Here is an 18,971-nt window from a genome sequence, read left to right on the forward strand (position 1 = left end):
CCTTCTTAAAGCTATCTACTCTTCCCCAGAATACTTTGTTATTTTAGTTTTCCATTCATATGGCATTTATCATTATCTGTTGTTATTATCTAACCTACCTAATACATGGGAAGCTCTTTGAAGATGGGCATTCCATCTTCATTGGTTTTTTTCTCAAAATGCTTTGTACCATCTCTGGTTAGAAAACATGTCTTCTTCATCACTAAGTTAAAAATCCTTTGTCCAGGCCCTGGTGCGAATTAGATGCCAAATAAATATTTGTGGAGTGAATGACTGCGTGAATGAATGATTACTGTCTGTGATGTATGCTTATGATGCACAGACCAGATCTCCTTTCCTGTTTGATATGTCTACCCCCCAGCTTTTCATTGCTCTGCTCCTAGTAGTTGACACCTAAAATCTTTTCTGAAGGACTATCTTTGGGCCACTGGAGCTGCATCACATAGATGCTCCAAGAATAAGTTCTTGGGATTTTATGCCTTCTCCTTGCTAACCAGTATCTGATGACTGAATATAAGAGTATGGAGGTCTAACTATCATACCTCAATGCAGTGCAAACTTGCAATCGCAATTTATACTCTAGAGCTCCCTGTGGGATCAGGCTGAGGCCAAGACTTTACCTCAAATTGCACACACATTTGCTTGGCTTATTAGCCTCCCTTATCTCACTTCCTTGTTCTCTCATAGGTTTCTCCTAAGAACACTTCCTTAGCGGATGACTTGTATGCTCCCTCTTTCCTTAGAGTCTGCTTATTGGGAACTTTACTTAAGGCAGTGCATGTTTATAGTGAGTTGAGTCAGGGTCAGGGAATCATATTCACTATCTCTCTAAGAGTCTTAAGTTGTGCTGTTGTAGTCAGTTCCTCCTGAGAGTTTTTGGTTTTATATTACTGCCAACCAAAACTGTAGGTGACTGTGAACCAAGTTTGATATTTGATTTCATTGTTGGGTTGAAAAGTAGATTCACTATTTCAGTAAATAATTGTCATTGAATTTAGTAAATATCTTATTGAATTACAGGTCTTTCTAATATCAAGTCAGGATGCATTTTTCTTAACTTTCTACTCTTTTTGTTTATATACATCTCTGTTCTCTCCTTAAGTGAGGATGACAGTTAATTGTATAATCAATTTTTATATGATTGAGTGTCACTTTCTTTTGTCTTCCTGTTGAATATAAATATCCATTTCCACATACTCAGCAAACCATTTATTTATCTTTTTTTTTTTTTTTTAGTAATTTGAGAAGAACACAAACTCCTCTATCTATAAAATAGGATTGGAAGTAATGTGTTTTAGAACTTAAAAGCACTTTAGTCAACACCTTCATTTTATAAGTGAGAACACTTGAGGCCCAAAGAGCTTAAGTAATTTGTTCAATATCCCCCAGCTTGCTTAGTGGCAGAGCAGGACTAACACCCAACTCCCAGCCTGCTGTCTTCTCTACTGCTCCACAAATACACATATATCTTATTCACAGAATTGATATGAGGATTAGGGGCCACATCTGTGAAAAACAGATTTAGCCTTTGGAAAGAAAGATGCTGGATAGCTTTATGAAATCTTTATGAAAACTAATCTCCTTTTAACCTTTTCTGTACAATTGTTAGTTTTGTTCAGTTTTATGTTATTTGCCTCAGGCTTCTTTTTGGCCGAGGACTAGATAATATACAATGCTTGATTTAAAAATCAATATTAAGTATCCGAATTGTGTTAGAGATAGGAAACACTTCAGCTGGTTTTGAAGCTGGGAGCCGTTGCAGACGGCCTTCCAGCATGGCGATTATTTATGTACATGAAAAGTTTGCGATTCCTACTTTGCATACTGGGGATAAAGACAGTTGGTTCCAAAGAAAAGAAGGAAGCACAAATTATATTTTGTTCAGCCTGGTGATACTTCCAAAGCTTGATGCAATGTGTCTTTAACAAACCATGAATTTTCTTTCCTGCGGAGCTACCATATCCTGCCTACTTACAGCATTGTCAGGGAACCATTATACTAATCCACCGTACCTTCATATCTCCAGCAAGCACATGTAAGTGATAACTCGAATATTTATTTTGATGCAAGGTGTATAAATCTTCTCTATGTCATCTTGTAAAGCAAGGAAATTGTGACTTGCTCAACTTGGTTACTTTAATTGTTCAAGTTTGGTTCTTTCAGCTACAGCGTGCTTTGATATATGAATAAGAATACTGTTTAATTTTTGTAGTATTCAAAGTGATTTGTGCAGATTCATATATGCAGGGAAGATAAAACTTGAATACCAAAAGGCTAATGTAGCTTTTATATATATTTTTAATTAGGTACGATTATATGCAAGACCTGATGCTATCAGAAGAGGATCTGGGGACTATGCTCTCCATATAACAAAGAGATTAATAGAATTTTATGAAGACTACTTTAAAGTGCCCTATTCCTTGCCAAAACTAGGTAAGTATTTTCATGGTTATTTTATTGGAAGGGATCCTTGAAGGTGGAAATTTTTCTTCGTGCATTTATTTCAGATGTGAAAATTCCAAGAGTATATGTTAGAGAAGATGAGCATGAGAAAGCTAATTTCTTCTGAAGAGGTAAAATAAAACCTAGTGTTTCTTAGGTCTTGCCAAGAAGTTTTCATAGGAATTAAGAAAGGCATTGTGTAAGTTTAGGTTTCCAAAAGATAACCACGTAGCTATAATTTGTTGAATATGTACTGTGGAGAGGTGCTTGCCAGCATCTCATTTAATCCTCACAGCTACTGGATGGGTAGGTACTGTTAGAACATTTTCCACCCAAGGGACTTGACATCCAGGGAATATTTCATTCATCCAGGCAGCCAATAAGTGGAGGAGCTGGGATTTCAAGTTAAATCTTGATGACTCCCAGAACTCTTCAATATTTTACACTGAGAAGACACTCATTATTTTCTTTTTCCTAATTCTCAGATGTTGGATCTCAATGTATTAATTGTCCCTCACATTATTTTTGTCTAGTCATATGTCAGTACAGGTATACTAGGTAGAATAAAAACTGTATAATGGAAGAGAAGGGAAACTGTATAATGGAGATTGTGTTCACCACCAATATTCTTACTTCCTTTTACAAAGATAATATGTTCAGTAATCATTTGTTGAGTGAATAAATGAGTGAATTTTGTTATCCAAATTCGAATGAAGCTACCACTTTTTCAGGGGAGTGAACTGTGACTTTCCAGGAAGTTAGAAAGGGTGTGTATACCCATTAGAAATGCTGTAGTTATTTTTCCTTCTCAGAAAACCTGTTTTGAAATGTTACATCATAGCAGTATTTTGTCCCCCCGCCCCAGCCCCTGCCCATTTTATTTTCCTTCTCAAGAACATTTTGATCAGCATCCACATAAAAGTGATTGCTCATTGGTAAGAATAAAGTGCTTACCTGATCAAAAGTGTTAGCATTTGAACCACAGGTTCCTCTCTATGGAGAACTGGGTTTATTTTATTAAAGTACCTGCCTGCTGCGTAGCTTTATTGGCCTTACAATGAGTTGTTTAGGAAGTAGATGAAATAGTTGATATTGTTACTAAATTGGTGTGGCATACAATTTTAAGGAATGATATTACAAAATTCGGAGTTCTTTCTGAAAGATGTGCTCTTAGAATCTATAAGATTTTATTTCAAATTTCTAAACAAAATTTTATTTCAAATAGGATCTATATTTAGTTTAGTTTAGTTTTTTTTTCCTTCTTTCCCTCTCCCCTCCTCTATATCAACTTCCTATTAGCATCTGTTACACTGAAATCTCCCTGGTAGACACCCAATGCAGGAAGGACTATCTGACCTCATTTGCATGGGAGGTGACACTGTTCTCTACTCCAGGTAAAACCGGCTGGGAACCTCCCAGCTTGACCCTAATGTAAAATTCACAAGTGCTTATGTTGCAAGTTCAGCAAGAGAAATAAAATGTGGATCTTTGTCCCCTTCAGACCAGTAATTAGTAGAGGAACTCAATTTATAACTTCAGGGGGTTCCATGTAACTGTCAGCTTGCAGCAGGAAGCATTTCTGTTCCTCTCTTTCACTCACAATTGAACCATGCAGGCTTTCATCTGGTAGAAAAGAGCTTTGTTCACTGTTACTATTACTTGTTAAGCTCCTTATGGTGTATATAATTGAATTATTTGACTTACCCCAGCACACTCCTTTTTATGTATGTAGGGGAGTTACCATGGTCTATGGCACTTTATAAAATTCCTTTTAAAATTCTACTTATTTATGTATCTATAGATATTTAGAGCTGTGTATTAATGGATTTATATGTCTGCTTTCTAAATACTCCCTATATAAAATTTCTAAGCACAGAAGCATTTTGACAGATCCTTAGTTCCCATTGTATATAATGATTAAATAAATTCTATGGAAACCAACTCAGTCTTTGTTAATGGTACATGTGGATGTGTCCTAGAGATGAACTGTGTCTGCCTTGACCCTTCAGATCTATCGAAGATGGTTTTCTCTCTCCCTCCCCACTTCTATCTTTCCTTCCATCTTCTGTCCTTAATTCTTTCCCTCCCTCCTTTCTTCCTTTCCTTATTTATTTAATAAGCACTTATTGAGTGCCTCCCACCCACACTTTTCTATGTTATAGGGATACAGCAGTGAATGAAAAAGGCAAAAATCCCTTTCCTCCTGAAGTCCTTCCTTCAGGCTTACATCCTGTTGGGTAAAGACAGACATTAAAGCAATTATTAACACATATAGCATATCAGATGGAGATAAATGCCATTAAAAATAATGCTAGAATGGAGGGAAAAGAAGAGTGGGAGGAAGATGAGGCACGGGAAGGTGGCTGAAATTTTAAAATGAGTAAATACAGAAGGCTTCATTGGGAAATTGACTTTGGAGCAAATCACTTAAGGGAGTAAAGAAACAAGCCAAATGATATTGTGGGACAAGGATATATAGGCATAGAGGCAGAGGAAACAAATTGCCCAGATCTTGAGAGGGGAGCTTGGTGGTATATTTCAGGAATAGGCAAAAGGCAAGTATGACTGAAACAGAGTGAGTAAATGGGTGTGAAATAGGAGATGAGGTCAAGGAAGGAGTAATGGATGTGGAAAAGATGATGTATAGCCAGCAGGTCATGGTAAGGATTCTGGCTTTTTCTTTTCTTTTCTTTTCTTTTCTTTTCTTTTCTTTTCTTTTCTTTTCTTCTTTTCGTCTTCTTTTTTTCCTGGGTGAGATGGAAATCTATTGGTCAGTTTTGAGCAGACGTATTACATAATCTGGCTTCTGTCAAAAAAGGGTGAGCTATGCACCTAGTTTGAAAATACACTGTAGGGCGGGATGCCCGGGTGGTACAGTTGATTAAGCATCAGACTCTTGATTTCAGCTCAGGTCATGATTTCATAATTCGTGAGATCAAGCCCTGAGTCGGGCTCTGTGCTGACAGTGCAGAGCCTGCTTAAGATTCTCTCTCTCTCTCTCTCTCTCTCTCTCTCTCAAAATAAATAAATAAATAAACATTAAAAAAAAGAAAATACACTATAGGGCAATTGTTCTTAATCAGGGGTTAATTGAGGCACTTAGCAATATCTGGAGAGATTTTGTTTGTCACAACTCAAGGTGGGTGGTGGGGGAGTGTGTGCTACTTGTTTAGTGGGTAGTACTGCTAAAAATCCTATCATGCACTCAGCAGCCTCCACAATAATACTAGCTCCAAATGTCAGTAGCGCTGAAACTGAGACCCTGATTAGTGGCAAAGTGTGAAGCATGAAAAACAGTTAAGAGGCTCCAGCAAAATTCAGGAAAAAAATGATTATGGCTTGGACTAAGATGCTAACAGTGAGGTAGTTGGAAGTGGTACAATTCTGGATATATATTGAAAACATAGACAGAAATATTTGCAGATGAAGAAAATGTGGGATGTGAGAGAGAGGTACCAAGGACAGCTCCAAGGTTTTTTTTTTTTGGCCTGAGAATAAGGATGGAATTGCCTTTTGCTGAGACAGAACAATTGTGGAAGGGGATAATTTTTGAGACTGATATGTCTATTAACCATTCAGGTGGCACCTTGATGTCTTGAAAGGAACTCAAATAGGCAGTTGAACTTATCAATATGATGTTTGGGTGAGTAATCTGGCTACAGATATCCATTTGCCAGCATATGATGATGTAGAAAGTGGTGAGGCTATATGGACTTACCAGGGCTGTGAGAGCAGATAGAAAAGAGAATAGGAACAAGGAGGGGCTGATGCAGTGTTCAGAGGATAGGGACATTAGGATCCAGTAAAGACTTCAGAGAAGGAGCAACTGGTTGAGAAACTAAGAAAACATGTATCTGTAGTATTTCTGACCATCTCATGAAGAATTTCAAAAGTGAGCAGATGTTAAATTGTGGTAACTCAAGTTGGATGGGCACTGAGAATTGACCATTTATTGGTGCTCGCCATGTGAAGGTCATAGTGATCTTGACAAGAGCAGTTTCAGGGCAAAGGCCAGAGAAGTGTGTTCAAGAACAAATGGGGGTGGAACTGGGAGGGGATACAATGACTAGAGACAGTGAGTTTAGACCACAGATTGGTACTTCTGAAAATTCCCAGTGGGGAGTGTTCTGGGAATAGAGGAGAAGGGAGAACTGTTTGTGTTCTATCTAGTACTGCTCACCTCTGGATAAGAGCTGTTTCTGTGAACTGGTAGCCCCTTACCTTGCAGATCTGACCCTGTCCCAAACCGTATCAAGGGAGACATGGAACTTGCCTCTCTTTGATTTGCATTAGAAAACTGAAAATCAAAACAAGTAACAAAACTCTCCTCCAGGTAACCTGACACTACTTACTGAAGCTTTGGAGGTGATGTGCACATGTGTGCACGCTAGGCCATTACACCGCAAGAAGCAAAATGAAATGCAACAAACCCGTAAAGTATAATATTGTATCTTTTCTTAAAAGTCACTTTGCTGTTCTGTCATAAACCTGCGATATCTTCTCTCTACCCAAGTTCTTTTTCATTCTTAGTGCTGAATAGTTTCACTTTCTCCACTGTGGCATCATCTCATGCTAGATCCTCTCCAAGGATTTGAGTTTCCACTCCAAGTAGTTTATCAGAATGGCTCCCTAAGAGGAATTCTGATGCTTGTTGTTAGGACAGTAATTTATTCTCCTTGTTGCACAAAGATATTCCTTTAACATTTTGAGCCAAAATAGGCAGCCAGTGTATACTGTATGATGATTTGTTTTTAAAATCTCTAAGTTAGTTAATGAAACCTTAATTGTATGAAGTTTGTAGAGATTTCCTCTTGCTTGGTATTGGGTTGTAAGCAGAGGATACAATACCAGAAGCCTTTCTATAACTGTGTGTCCTGTTTTCCCTAACACTCTCAAAGGCATAGAGGTTTACTTTACAACAAGATTTTTGTAGACATATAAAGAATTAAGCTATCTGTCCTCTAATCTCAAGAACATTGACCACAGCTACAAAACCAAATGGATTTATATTTATAAACTATGGGCCATTCTTAAGGACTTTGTACATTCTAACCCATTTAATCTTTTCCACAGCCTTTGAGGTAGTATCTGTTATTTTCTCATTTTCCAGGTGAGGAAATTTAGGCACTAAGTGACTAAGTAATGTACTCAGTTCACACAGCAGGAATTAGAGGATTTATAATTCAAGTCCAGGCTGTCTGTCTCCAGAATCTTGAAATTCTGCTCAAACAGATTCTAGAAATGTTGAAGATCCAGAGAATTAAATATGGGTCACCTTAATAAACTAGATAATCTGATTACTAGAGGGATAATGTAATACATATTTTTATTAATTTCATATTGATATTAAAAGTAATATATGGTCCTTGTAGAAAATTTGGAGACTTAAAAAAATTGAAGAAGTACATGTTTTATAACTCATAATTTCATCAACTAGAAGATCTATTTGAATACTTTATCATTTTCTTTTAATTCTAGTGTAATTAACATAGAGTGGTTATATTAGTTTCTGGTATACAATATAGTGATTCAGCACTTTCATACATCACCCAGTGCTCATCACTTCAAGTGCATTAATCCCCGTCTTATATTTCACCCATCCCCCCACTCTGTATTTGAATATTTTAAATAGTTTTTCATCATAGCTGCTTTATAAGTTAATTAGGTAGCAGATAAAGTGACTCAGATTTGTATTACAGTATTTTGTTATTCATCCTATTTATATTTCAATTAATTATGGCAGATAGTTTTTAGTTTCCTTTTGCTGCTACTTTGTAATTTGTAAATCAATAAGTTTTGTAAGGGAGTTTGCTTGATTGCTTCTTTTCAGTACACTGTGCTTTTATGAAGAATTCATTACCTGCTGTGATTGTAGAAGGAGCCACAGGTATTTTGTAACAAGAATTTCTGGCCTCAAGGAGATTGTGGTTTTGTTGAGGAGATAATACAATATTTACTGAAATTAATGGATTAGAGACTCACACAATACAGAATATAATCAAACACCGAAATTTTGTAGGACAAAAATATAGTACCATGTTAAGTTAAGAATGTGGGATCATTGCACAATGCTGTAGGCATGAAATGCACATAAAAAGAAGCTTTATATTTACCTGAGTCCTGAAAAAAGAAACACATTTAATCGGAGGTGGAGAAGAAAGGGGAGATATCATTTTGAGAAATGTGTAGTAGGGAAAGCCCTTGGATCCCATGGGCTTTATGTATCGTGTTGATAGAGTCTATTTTTTTTTTTCTATAATGAGATAAGTTATGGGATAACTTATGGGATAAATTGCCCTATTGAAGTTCATGAATAGAAGCAGCTAGCTTGAATGATTGAGTTTTGTTTAAGCTATCACAGATGTATTCCCTTTTTTATTATAGTGGTGTTGTTGTTGTTGGTGGTGGTGATGATGATGATGGGCTATTTGCAAGTAGTGAAGCTTGGGAGATTTTTCATTCATAAAATGTTTGCACTGACCACTAAGTATTTCACTCTCTGTGGTTATGCATCTTTTTTCTTTAAGTTGTGATATGTTTGTTGTTTCTAACTTGAAGTGATAATTATATAATACTGTTCCCCATCTTAGTTTTGCATCTCACACTTCAGTTATTATTTGAGACTTCATTTTTTTTAAAGTATGACTTTTTTTCTAATCTTGCTTTTGCTTAGGTAGGCATTGAATACTATACATATGTCTTGTTGGTTCAAGTAATACTGCTTTTAATACTGGGGTCTCTATGTATAGACTGGTATAATTATGCATAATGTCAATTTACTCCCAAGATGCTTTTTTCAACCAGAATTCCTAAAAATATTTGAAGTTATGCTGGATCTATTTAATATTATGGTTTCTTGATGGAAACTAATGTAAGGCTGTCCCTGTGGATTAACATTCTAGTACATTGTTAAGGGATCAGATGAGACAGTACTTTGCCTTCTGATTTACCAGGTAGTATAGAGAAATGAATTTCCTCAAATGGCTATCCTCCCCCCCCCCCCCATTTAGAATCAAATAGTCTCTCCCTATTTTATAAAACTAATTTATTTCTGAAAAACTCTTCATATGATGATTTGTTCATAAACCGAAAGAGCAGTTATCGTTTCTTTCAAAGGAAAATATTTTTCATATATTCCTAATCCTCACTCTGACAGCCATGTGTAGTAAAACAACACCAAATCCTATTAAAATGGACACAGTTACTTCAATATATTACAGTTATTTTAACACAGTTTAACAAGCATTTTCCCCTTCATTAATTATTCCATAATATGGCCACTTAATTGTTCTTGTTAAGCTATTTTGCTGCTATTAGATGCTATATACTTCCAAGTCTGTACTAACAAACAAAACATATATAGATACTCAATGTTTGTGATATTTAATAACTAGTGAAAAAAAAGAGAGAAAGAAACAGAACAGTAAAGAAGAAAGAAATCAATGAAAACAGTGCATTTTAGTGGGAATGATGCATGAGATTATTACTGCTGTAAACTAGCAAACCACGGTACGCTGAGTGGAGAATTTAATGCGACACAAACCGACTATAAAACTGAATTAACTAATTAATTCGACAAGCATTTATTGAGTAGTTACTATGTACACTGTATTCAGCAATGACAATAAATGCCTTCTTCCACTAGAAGCTTAAAATCTAGTTGAAGAGATGTTTTTTTTAATTATTTTGCTAGCTTGTTCTTTGCTCTATTTGCTTACTACCCTCCTTCTTACATTTCCAGTTTTAAGAATTTCAAACCTTCACAACTTTGGATTTAGTCCTAAGTATATTCTCACTGATTTTCAGGGATTGTGAAAGATTGCTTATCCTGAAAATAGATGCAATTTTAGAAAGTGCTTAATTTGATCAGGGCGTATTTACAAAGAGACCTCCAAGACATTGTTGTACATTTTCTGACAGAGGTAGTTGGCTCTTAAAGCTTGGCCATTAAGTTAGGAAATAGCTCCTTCCAGTGTTTTCATATGTAGTCATTGCCTGGGCCTTGTGCCATACACTCTGCATTCTTTTCTATTAGTATGGGTCAAGTGGTGTTCCGGCATTGGACACCTCCTCCTTTGTGCATCCTCCCTCACCTGCTCAAGGACATCACTTCAGCAGTCTTCCCTTCCCACTCCTGAATCTTCAGTTTTCTCTATTGGATCTCCCCCCATCAGCATTAAAAATATGGTGCTATTTCCCTCAACTTAATCACACGCCACACACCCTCACTCCAGCTACTACACCATTCTCTCTTCCCTTTTACAGCTGAACTGCTTGAAAGTGTTGTCCATCTACACTGACTCTGATTTCTGTCTTTCCCTTGTCTCTTGGATACCCTCTCCATCGGGCTTTTGCCCTAACACTGTACTAAAACTGCTCCTGTCAGATTCAAAATGGCTCCACATTGCTAAACCCAGGGGCCAATTCTAAGTCCTCCTCTTGAGCTGTCGGCAGTATCTGACAGTTGTTCTCTCCAATGTCTTGAAACAGTTTTCTCTTGTCTTTTAGGATAACACATTTTCCTGTTTTCTTTTTTTCTTTTTTCTTTTTTTTTTTTTTTACCAAATCACTGGCCATTCTTTCCAAGTCCGTTTTTTCTCTCTATCCCCCTCTCCAGCTGATTCATATTGGAGTGTCTCAGGACTCAGATTTTGGACCTTTTATCTTTGCTATCTATGTTGCTGGTGACCTCATCCAGCCTCATAGGTTTAAATACTACAGTTTGATGGTGATGATTTCCAAATTTACAGATCCAGCCTGGTTCTCTTCTCCGCTCCAAATTTCATCATTCTACTGGCTGTCTGACATCTACATTTGGATGCCTAATGAGGATCTGAACTTAATATGTTCAAATTGGAGCTGCAGATCTTATACCACTATCTTGTTCCTTTCATCGTCTTTCCTATCTTAGGAGAGGGCAATTTTATTCCTTCAAAAGTTGGTTATGTAAAAAAATGACTGGGATTATAATCTTTTTTTCTCATGTTACATGTCCAAACCATCAATAAATGGTTTTCTGGTTCCATATTCTACATGTATTCAGAATCTGATCACTTGTCACCATGTCCACAGCTACTCTCATTCCAGCCACGATGCTTTCTTATCTGGGTCGAGGGGTGTGAGAACATGACATATTTGAATCTACCAGGTTCTTATGAAGGATTGGGCTTGTCTGATGATGTTGCGCTCCTACTCAAATATTCCAATGGCTTCTCATTAATTATAGAGTAGAATCCAGAACTTTTGCTTTGTCCTGCAAGACCCATGAGGATCAGGCCCATTGCTACTACTCTGACTCATCTCCTACTTCTCTCTTACTCATTCTCTCTGTTTCAGCTGCAGCACCTTCCTTGCTGTTTCTCCAATGTACCAAGCATGCATCAGCCTTAGGCCTCTGCACTCATTCCTTCCTAAGCCTGGAACACTTTTCCTTCAGATACATACACAGCCCAAATACCACCTTTCCCAGTGAGGTCTTCTTTGATCCTTCTATTTAAAATGCAACCTTGCTAATTATTTCCTATCTCTCTTCCCTAATTTACTTTTCTCCATAGCACTTTGTATTATTTCCCTTGGCATATATTTATGTCTTATTTCTTATCTGTCTCCAAGTATCCCCTGCCACTGCCCCAAATGTAAGCTCTATGAGAGCAGACATTTTTGTCTGTTCACAGCTCTATTCTCTCTGCCTAGAGCAGTGTGTGGCCCAAGGTAGGCACTTAATAAATTCTTGTTGAGTGAATAAGTAATCTCTAGTTTCTTCCTGTTTTAACCTTCTTCACCACATTGGAGAAGGAGAGAGGGAAAGCTTTGGCTGCTTTGTGAATTAAATAAAATATAATTTATTTTTTAGTAGAGTAAACCAAGAAATAATGGTAATATATCTTATAAACTTCTAAGGAAGTTCTTTTTTTGTAAATATAAGTGGAAGGGGTGAAAGATGAGTTAACTGAAGCTGCAGCCATTTTCTCATTAAGGATTCATGTAAAGGAAGTTGTTGGTGAAAAATGGGTGAGTTGATATCTAGAAGTATTGAACTTTTGGTTTATTATCGTAGCAATCCTAAAGCAAGGAGGCTATTAAGAAGCTATACTTTGCACCTGGAAGGATTCTGCAATCTAAAAATGAAATAACTATTTAGTTGTCTACCAGCTCTTTCCCTCTTGTTGTTGGCTGAGATGAAAATAACATTTATTCAGGAATTTGACAACATTGTTGCCTATCTACTATATATTAGACATTGTTTTATTAGGTACTAGAGAATCAGCAGTTAAGAAGAGACATCAATCCCTGTCCTCATTGAGCTTATATTTTAGTAAAGAAGAGAGGTAGACAGTAGATAAATATATAGTGTTAAAAAGTGATAACTGCTAGGAGCACCTTGGTGGCTCAGTTGGTTAAGTGTCTGACCTCAGCTCAGGTCATGATCTCACAGTTTGTGAGTTTGAGCCCTGCACAGGGCTGTCTGCTATCAGCACAGAGCCCCCTTCAGATCTCTTCTTCCCCTCTCTCTGCCCCTCCTCTGCTCACTTTCTGTCTGTCTGTCTGTCTCTCTCTCTCTCTCTCAAAAGTAAATAAAAAAAAATTTAAGTGATAACTGCTATAGGGAAAATAAGGCAGAGAAGAGTATCAGAAATGGTGGGTTGTAGTTTTAAATAAGGTAGATGGTCAGGGGATGCCTTGCTGAAATGGGGATACCTGATTCAAAATTTGAAAGAGTGAGGGTATCCTGAGGAGAAGGGTGTCTAACTTGTTGAAGAAATAGTAAAGAGGGGTGCCTAGGTGGCTCAGTTGGTTAAGCATCTGACTCCTGATTTTGGTTCAGGTCATGATTTCATAGTTCATGAGTTCAAGACCTATGTTGGTCTCCATGCTGACAGTGTGGGGCCTGCTTGGGATTCTCTCTTCTTCCCTCTGTGCCCCTCCCCCACTTGCACATGTGTATTCTTTCTCTCTCTCAAATAAATAAATAAACTTAAAAAGAATAGCAAGGAGATCGGTGTGCCTGGAGCAAAGTGATTGAGATTGAGGGTGGAGGAAGATGAAGTCTACAAGGAAATGGGGCCAGGTTGTGAAGGAACTTGTTTTTTGGCCACTGAAAGGTACGTACTTTTATTCTGAGCAGAGGCATTACTTTAGTCTGCTTAGGTTGCCATAACAAAACCCATAGACTAGTTGGGTTGAAACAACCCAAATTTATTTTCTCACAGTTCTGCAGGCTAGAAATCTGAGATCAGGTACCTGTCCAGTCAATTCTGGTGAGAACTCTCCTCCTCGCTTGCAGATGGGCACCTTCTTGCTGTTTTTTCACACAGCAGAGGGAAACAACAAGCTCTCTGGTGTTTCTTCTATTAAAAGGCACTGCCCTATCATGAAAGCCCCACTCTCATGACCTCATCTAAATGGAATTATCTTCCTTCCAGAGGCCTCATCTCCAAATACCATCACATGGGGAGTTAAGGCTTCAACATATGAATTTGGAGGGGATACAATTCAGTCCATAGCAGGCATGGTCCAACATGGCTTACATTTTTAAGGGATTGCATTGTCTGCATCATGTAGAACGTTGGGGGAAGGGCTGGGTCCAAGCCCAAAGCAGAGAGAGGCTACTGCATTAATCTGAGAAATAATGTTGTATCAGACCAGAGTGGTGACAGTGGAGATGGAGAGAAGTGGGCAAATTTTGATGTATTTTGAAAGGAGGTTCAACAGGATTTGCTGAATTACAATAGGACTTCAAATGAAGGTTTGATGTCAGTTCCTCTCAACTAGAGTTTAGACAGGCTTGAAAAACTATGAGTTTTCCTTTATTCCCCCTGTGGCTTACACTTGTATGTAGCTACAGTGAAAGGGAACAATCTTTCTATGCCTCTTTCTCTTTCTTGGTTATTTGAAATTAACATAGCAAGATAAATAATTTGTATTTTCTGTATTTTCTAGACAGAGCAGCTGTATTTAGAACAAAATAATGGCTGTAATAATCCTTTTCTGGGAGTGAGTTGCTTCCTTCACTGGCCATTGGTCAGTCTGGAGTTAATTATAGCCAAATAGCAATCCAAAGCCCTAGAGAAAGGGAGGAACATTTCATTAAAGTCTGGGCTGGGGATTACTGCTGACAGAAGCACTGACAATCAGGCAATTTTAAAAGAAAGGTGACCATTTCCATAAACTTTAGAGCTAAGATAGCTTATATTCAGATCAGAAGGTTTTTCGGAATAGCTTCAAGAAACTGAGACTGAGGGATAGTTATGTAAATTAAGGTTAAGTGTCTAAAAGTCAATTAAGGCAAGATGCTCTATAAGAGAGAAAGAGTCAAAATGCATTTTTTTCTTTTCTTTGTTTCAGTGTATTTCTGACAGTGTTCTTTATCCAATTTAGAATTTTTCAAATGTTTCCATTGTAAAGATAGGAGTGATTACTTCCTAATAGATTATCCTTTCATTTTGAAGGTTTACAAACCAAGTGGTAATCCTGATCAGGGCATCCTTTTACCTTTGGCATTAAGGTCTTTTGATCTTATCAGATAATGAAGGCTAATAAAAATCCTTGCTGTAAGTCAAGGAATATCTACTTATAATTTCATAGGGTGGAAAGCAGATGTTCTGTTGTAACCTGAGGAAGGTGTGCTTTATTTACTCTCTTGTCTAATGTAGGAGATGGGTCCTCATCAAATTTTAATCATGAATTATTACAAAATCAGCTATTTTTTAAAGCTTTAAAATTATGACTGTATTCATTATGACATTGGGGGATCCAGGATTGAGACTGAAAGTTGTTGAGATTTCAGATGGAAAATTGCTACTGGTCCACCTTTCAGTGTTAAAATCTTTTCATTACCGCCTGTGAGAATTTTGCTGCTGCTGCTTATGGACTTTGAAATGTAAAACAGACTGAAGTGTAAAACAAACCTTAGCCTGTAAGGGAGGTTGCAATACACAAACAGAGTGAATCCAATATGGTAGTTGTAAATGAAGGCTTTAGGGCATTTCTGAAGCCTTTTAAAGGGTAATTTTGAAAGAAAGGGTGAGTCCCATATGCCATTTTTTCAGTTGGAGGAATTTTAATGGTTTGTAACTTAGATTTATTCTTTATTGGCTTTATTTTTTTTTCCCTTATAGATTCTGTCTTTGTATGGGAAATAATTTATGAATGATCTAGAGTGTGTCTTCAATAGTATAGAATAAAATGTTTTTAAGCTTTTAAATTGTTTAGCAGTTATTTTTATTGTACAGACTGAAAAATATTCACTAAGCTGTAAAATAATTGGTAGATTGATAATGTGTAGGACAATTTAGCTTCTTAAGTACATTGAGATATATCCTGCCAATTTTTATTAATATTAATAAAGCCAGCTGGTAAATGGTATGAAACTTGATGAACCAAATTTCTCTAGTGGACAAAACCAAGGCTTCATGTCTGTAGCAGAAATTTGGGTATACCCCAAATCATAATTTCTTACATCTATTGCTATGAACCAAATTGTATCTCCTTCAAATTCATATGCTGAAGCTCTAACCCTCAAGTGCCATATTTGGACATAGGAGATAATTAAGAGGTAATTTGGAGGTCATAAGAGTAGAGTCCAAATCTGATAGGACTGATAGCTTTAAAAGAAAAGGAAAAAGAGATCTCTCTCTCTTTCCATCATTCATGTGAGGTCACAACAGCTGTCTACAATCCAGAAAGAGAGCTCCCACCAGAACCTAACCAGGCTGCAACATGACTTTGAATTTCTAGCTTCCCAGACTATGATAAAATTAATTTCTGTTGCTTAAGCCACCCAGTCTATGGTATTTTGTGGGGCAGCCCAAACTGCCTAATAATCCAATAGGTAATTTTCAATACTGTTTGTTTAGGTTTGTGGTGGGGTGCCAGTGAAGACATGGCTAAAATAAAGATCATAGAAATCACTTGAGTTATTCAGGCCTTTGAATAACAATTCTATTTTGTCTGAATTTGATTATTTAGAGAGAACTTATTGATTTACCTCCTTAAATACCTGTTACTTTGCTTCACCCTTCCCTCTCATCTGTACTGAAAAAAATTCATGATTAAAATGAATAGTAATCATTTAAAGAAGTCTCCATAATCAATATGATAGTTTTCAGCAAACTTTCTTTGTAAAAGGTTAGAAAGAAAACATTTTTAGCTTTGTGAATCATACCATCTCAGTAGCAACTTTTCAACTCAGCCATTATAGCATGGAAGCAGTCATAGACAACATATAAATGAATGAATGTGGCTATGTTCCAACGAAATTTCATTTACAGAAACAGACGGTTGGCCAGATTTGGCCCATAGGCTATAGTCTGCTGAATCCTGCATGACTAGATAACCTCTTTAGTTCAACAATATAAAAATTACAAATCCTTTAAACCAAGAGACCCTTATTAGGGTTTTTTTGTACATTTTTATAGATGTTTAAGAATCAAACTGAATCAGTACATTCAAAATAATTAGTATACTTTGTTTTTCTTAAAGGCTTCCATTTGATCATAAGTACATACAGAATATATACATTCATAGAATACATTTTTATTAATGAGTAATTATTAATGTATTATATACCATGCATCAATTTATTAATATATAAATTTTAAAATATGTTTGTATACAATTAATTTATATACACTGATTATATATTCACATTTTATATATTACATATTCATACTCCATATGCACATAAAGACTGTTATACTGAATACCCTTATATAATTTATTTTCCATTCACACTTAAAATGAATAACATTTGGAAACTTTGATCTTTTTTGTCAGGATTAACATGCCCATTTTTCTCTACAACCTCTAATAATGCTTCAAATTAAGAAGGGAGATGGTAGAGAGTAATGACTGAGACTGAGGAAGGAAGGCAGGGTATGCTGCAGATTTGAGGAAAGGGAAGGTGTGAGATAATTGTCCTGGAGCGGGGGGGACAGCCAAATGATAACAGAAATATAGTATGATTTCTGCACAGAATAAGGGCCCACTTAACTGTGTGGTCGTAAATTTAAAGTGAAAGCCATGATCCAACAATGTAGGCACAGGAGAGACATACAGTAGGGCTAAGCCAGGGTGGAGGTTGTGCCCAGGAGAGAATGATGGAGAGAGAGGCAAAGGAGCTGAAGACAGCAGCAAGGGAAGGACTGAATAGTTACAGTGATGCCTCATGTCATCTAACCTGGGTGAAATGGGATCTAGGATGTGAGAGGAGACATGGCTGTGAAAATGTGTACAATTAATGGGTTGGGGATCCCAGGATGGAGGAGGGTGAAATATTGTTGGCACAGAAGTTGAAGAACAAGGCTGGGGAGTTAGGATGCTGCAAACAAGAACTGGATTGCTTAAAATGAAGACCTTGCCAGGCGGTATAATCATTGGAAAAGACAATGTCCAGGGTATGACCACAGACTCTGTGGGGACAATGAAAAAGACTTTTGAATTAGGTGATGGGGCTTACATTTCAGATCTGTATATCTAATAGTAAGAGACATTATTTTGAGTAATATGATGCTTCTCATAGTCCTAAGTTCACTAAACCTCATGCCTAGACCACTGCGGCCCTGTTTCAGAACTTGGGCCACAGGAAGGTGGCCCTCACATTGCAATAGTCATTCCTGAGATGTGCAGGGTAGAACATGTGCATAAGAAATAGTCTCAGAGAACACATAACATGTTTCAGAATCTGTCACATTTTTAAACCTAGAAGATGTAAAATTGAGGATATGTTCCTACAGTGTCAGATTTTGTGTATCTGTTGTCAAACATATCAGTCACTGAAGATACGAGATGAAAAAAAAACTACAAATAAATGATCACAAAGAAGAAAATACGCTGATCCTCATTCTTAGTTGGCGGTTGATTTATTTTGATAGATATATTGCTGTGTTATAGTTGCTGTTTTTTTTTGTTTTTTTGGTACTGAGCCTAGAAGTGAATCTTAGAATGCTAAGATCCGATGTGAAATATGACACAAGTATCACAAAGATGTTGCCACAAAGCTCGTTAAAGTATTAAGCTTACATTAATAAGTACTTTTTTGTCTTCAAAAATACAGCAGGATAAAAAAAATATAGCAGAATGTAGATAAATGTACCAGTACAATTCCCATCATTTTGCTTTTTGCAGTGTTTCACTGGGAGAGAATGAGTGGGTACAAATTGCAATTAGTAATTCACCGGACTCACGTGAACATGCTCAGGTATACATTACCCTTTTGTGCACTGAGGGTGGTAAAAGTTTAAGAAATAGTAGTTTGGGCAATTAATTGCATAGACTTGGAAATGTTAAGATGAGCTATTTTTAAGCCTACCTTAATGTACTTAATTTAAATTTTTTAAAGTCACCAGTGTCTAATAAACGGGGGCAAGACAATACTTTCTGAGCTCTCAAATTCTAAACTCCCAGGCAATCTACCCAGGCAACAGGTAGATTCTGAAGATGCCACTTTCAACAAGATTTAGAGGAGATTCATGAAGCAGTGTGTATTTGTGACAGGAATTGTATGCCTCTCATCTCCCAAAACAACTCTT

At 36.8% G+C, this 18,971-nt stretch overlaps 1 protein-coding gene across 1 annotated transcript in view; it reads left to right on the forward strand.

Moving 5' to 3' along the window:
• Positions 1 to 18,971, forward strand: part of TRHDE (thyrotropin releasing hormone degrading enzyme) — a 379,106-nt gene that overhangs the window by 110,258 nt on the left and 249,877 nt on the right. The window contains exon 3 of the mRNA XM_042944643.1: positions 2,307 to 2,433. Coding sequence (XP_042800577.1) covers positions 2,307 to 2,433 — 127 coding nt within the window. The remainder of the gene's footprint in view (positions 1 to 2,306; positions 2,434 to 18,971) is intronic.

The sequence above is a fragment of the Panthera leo genome, chromosome B4, assembly GCF_018350215.1.
Source record: "Panthera leo isolate Ple1 chromosome B4, P.leo_Ple1_pat1.1, whole genome shotgun sequence".
Lineage (NCBI taxonomy): Eukaryota > Metazoa > Chordata > Mammalia > Carnivora > Felidae > Panthera > Panthera leo.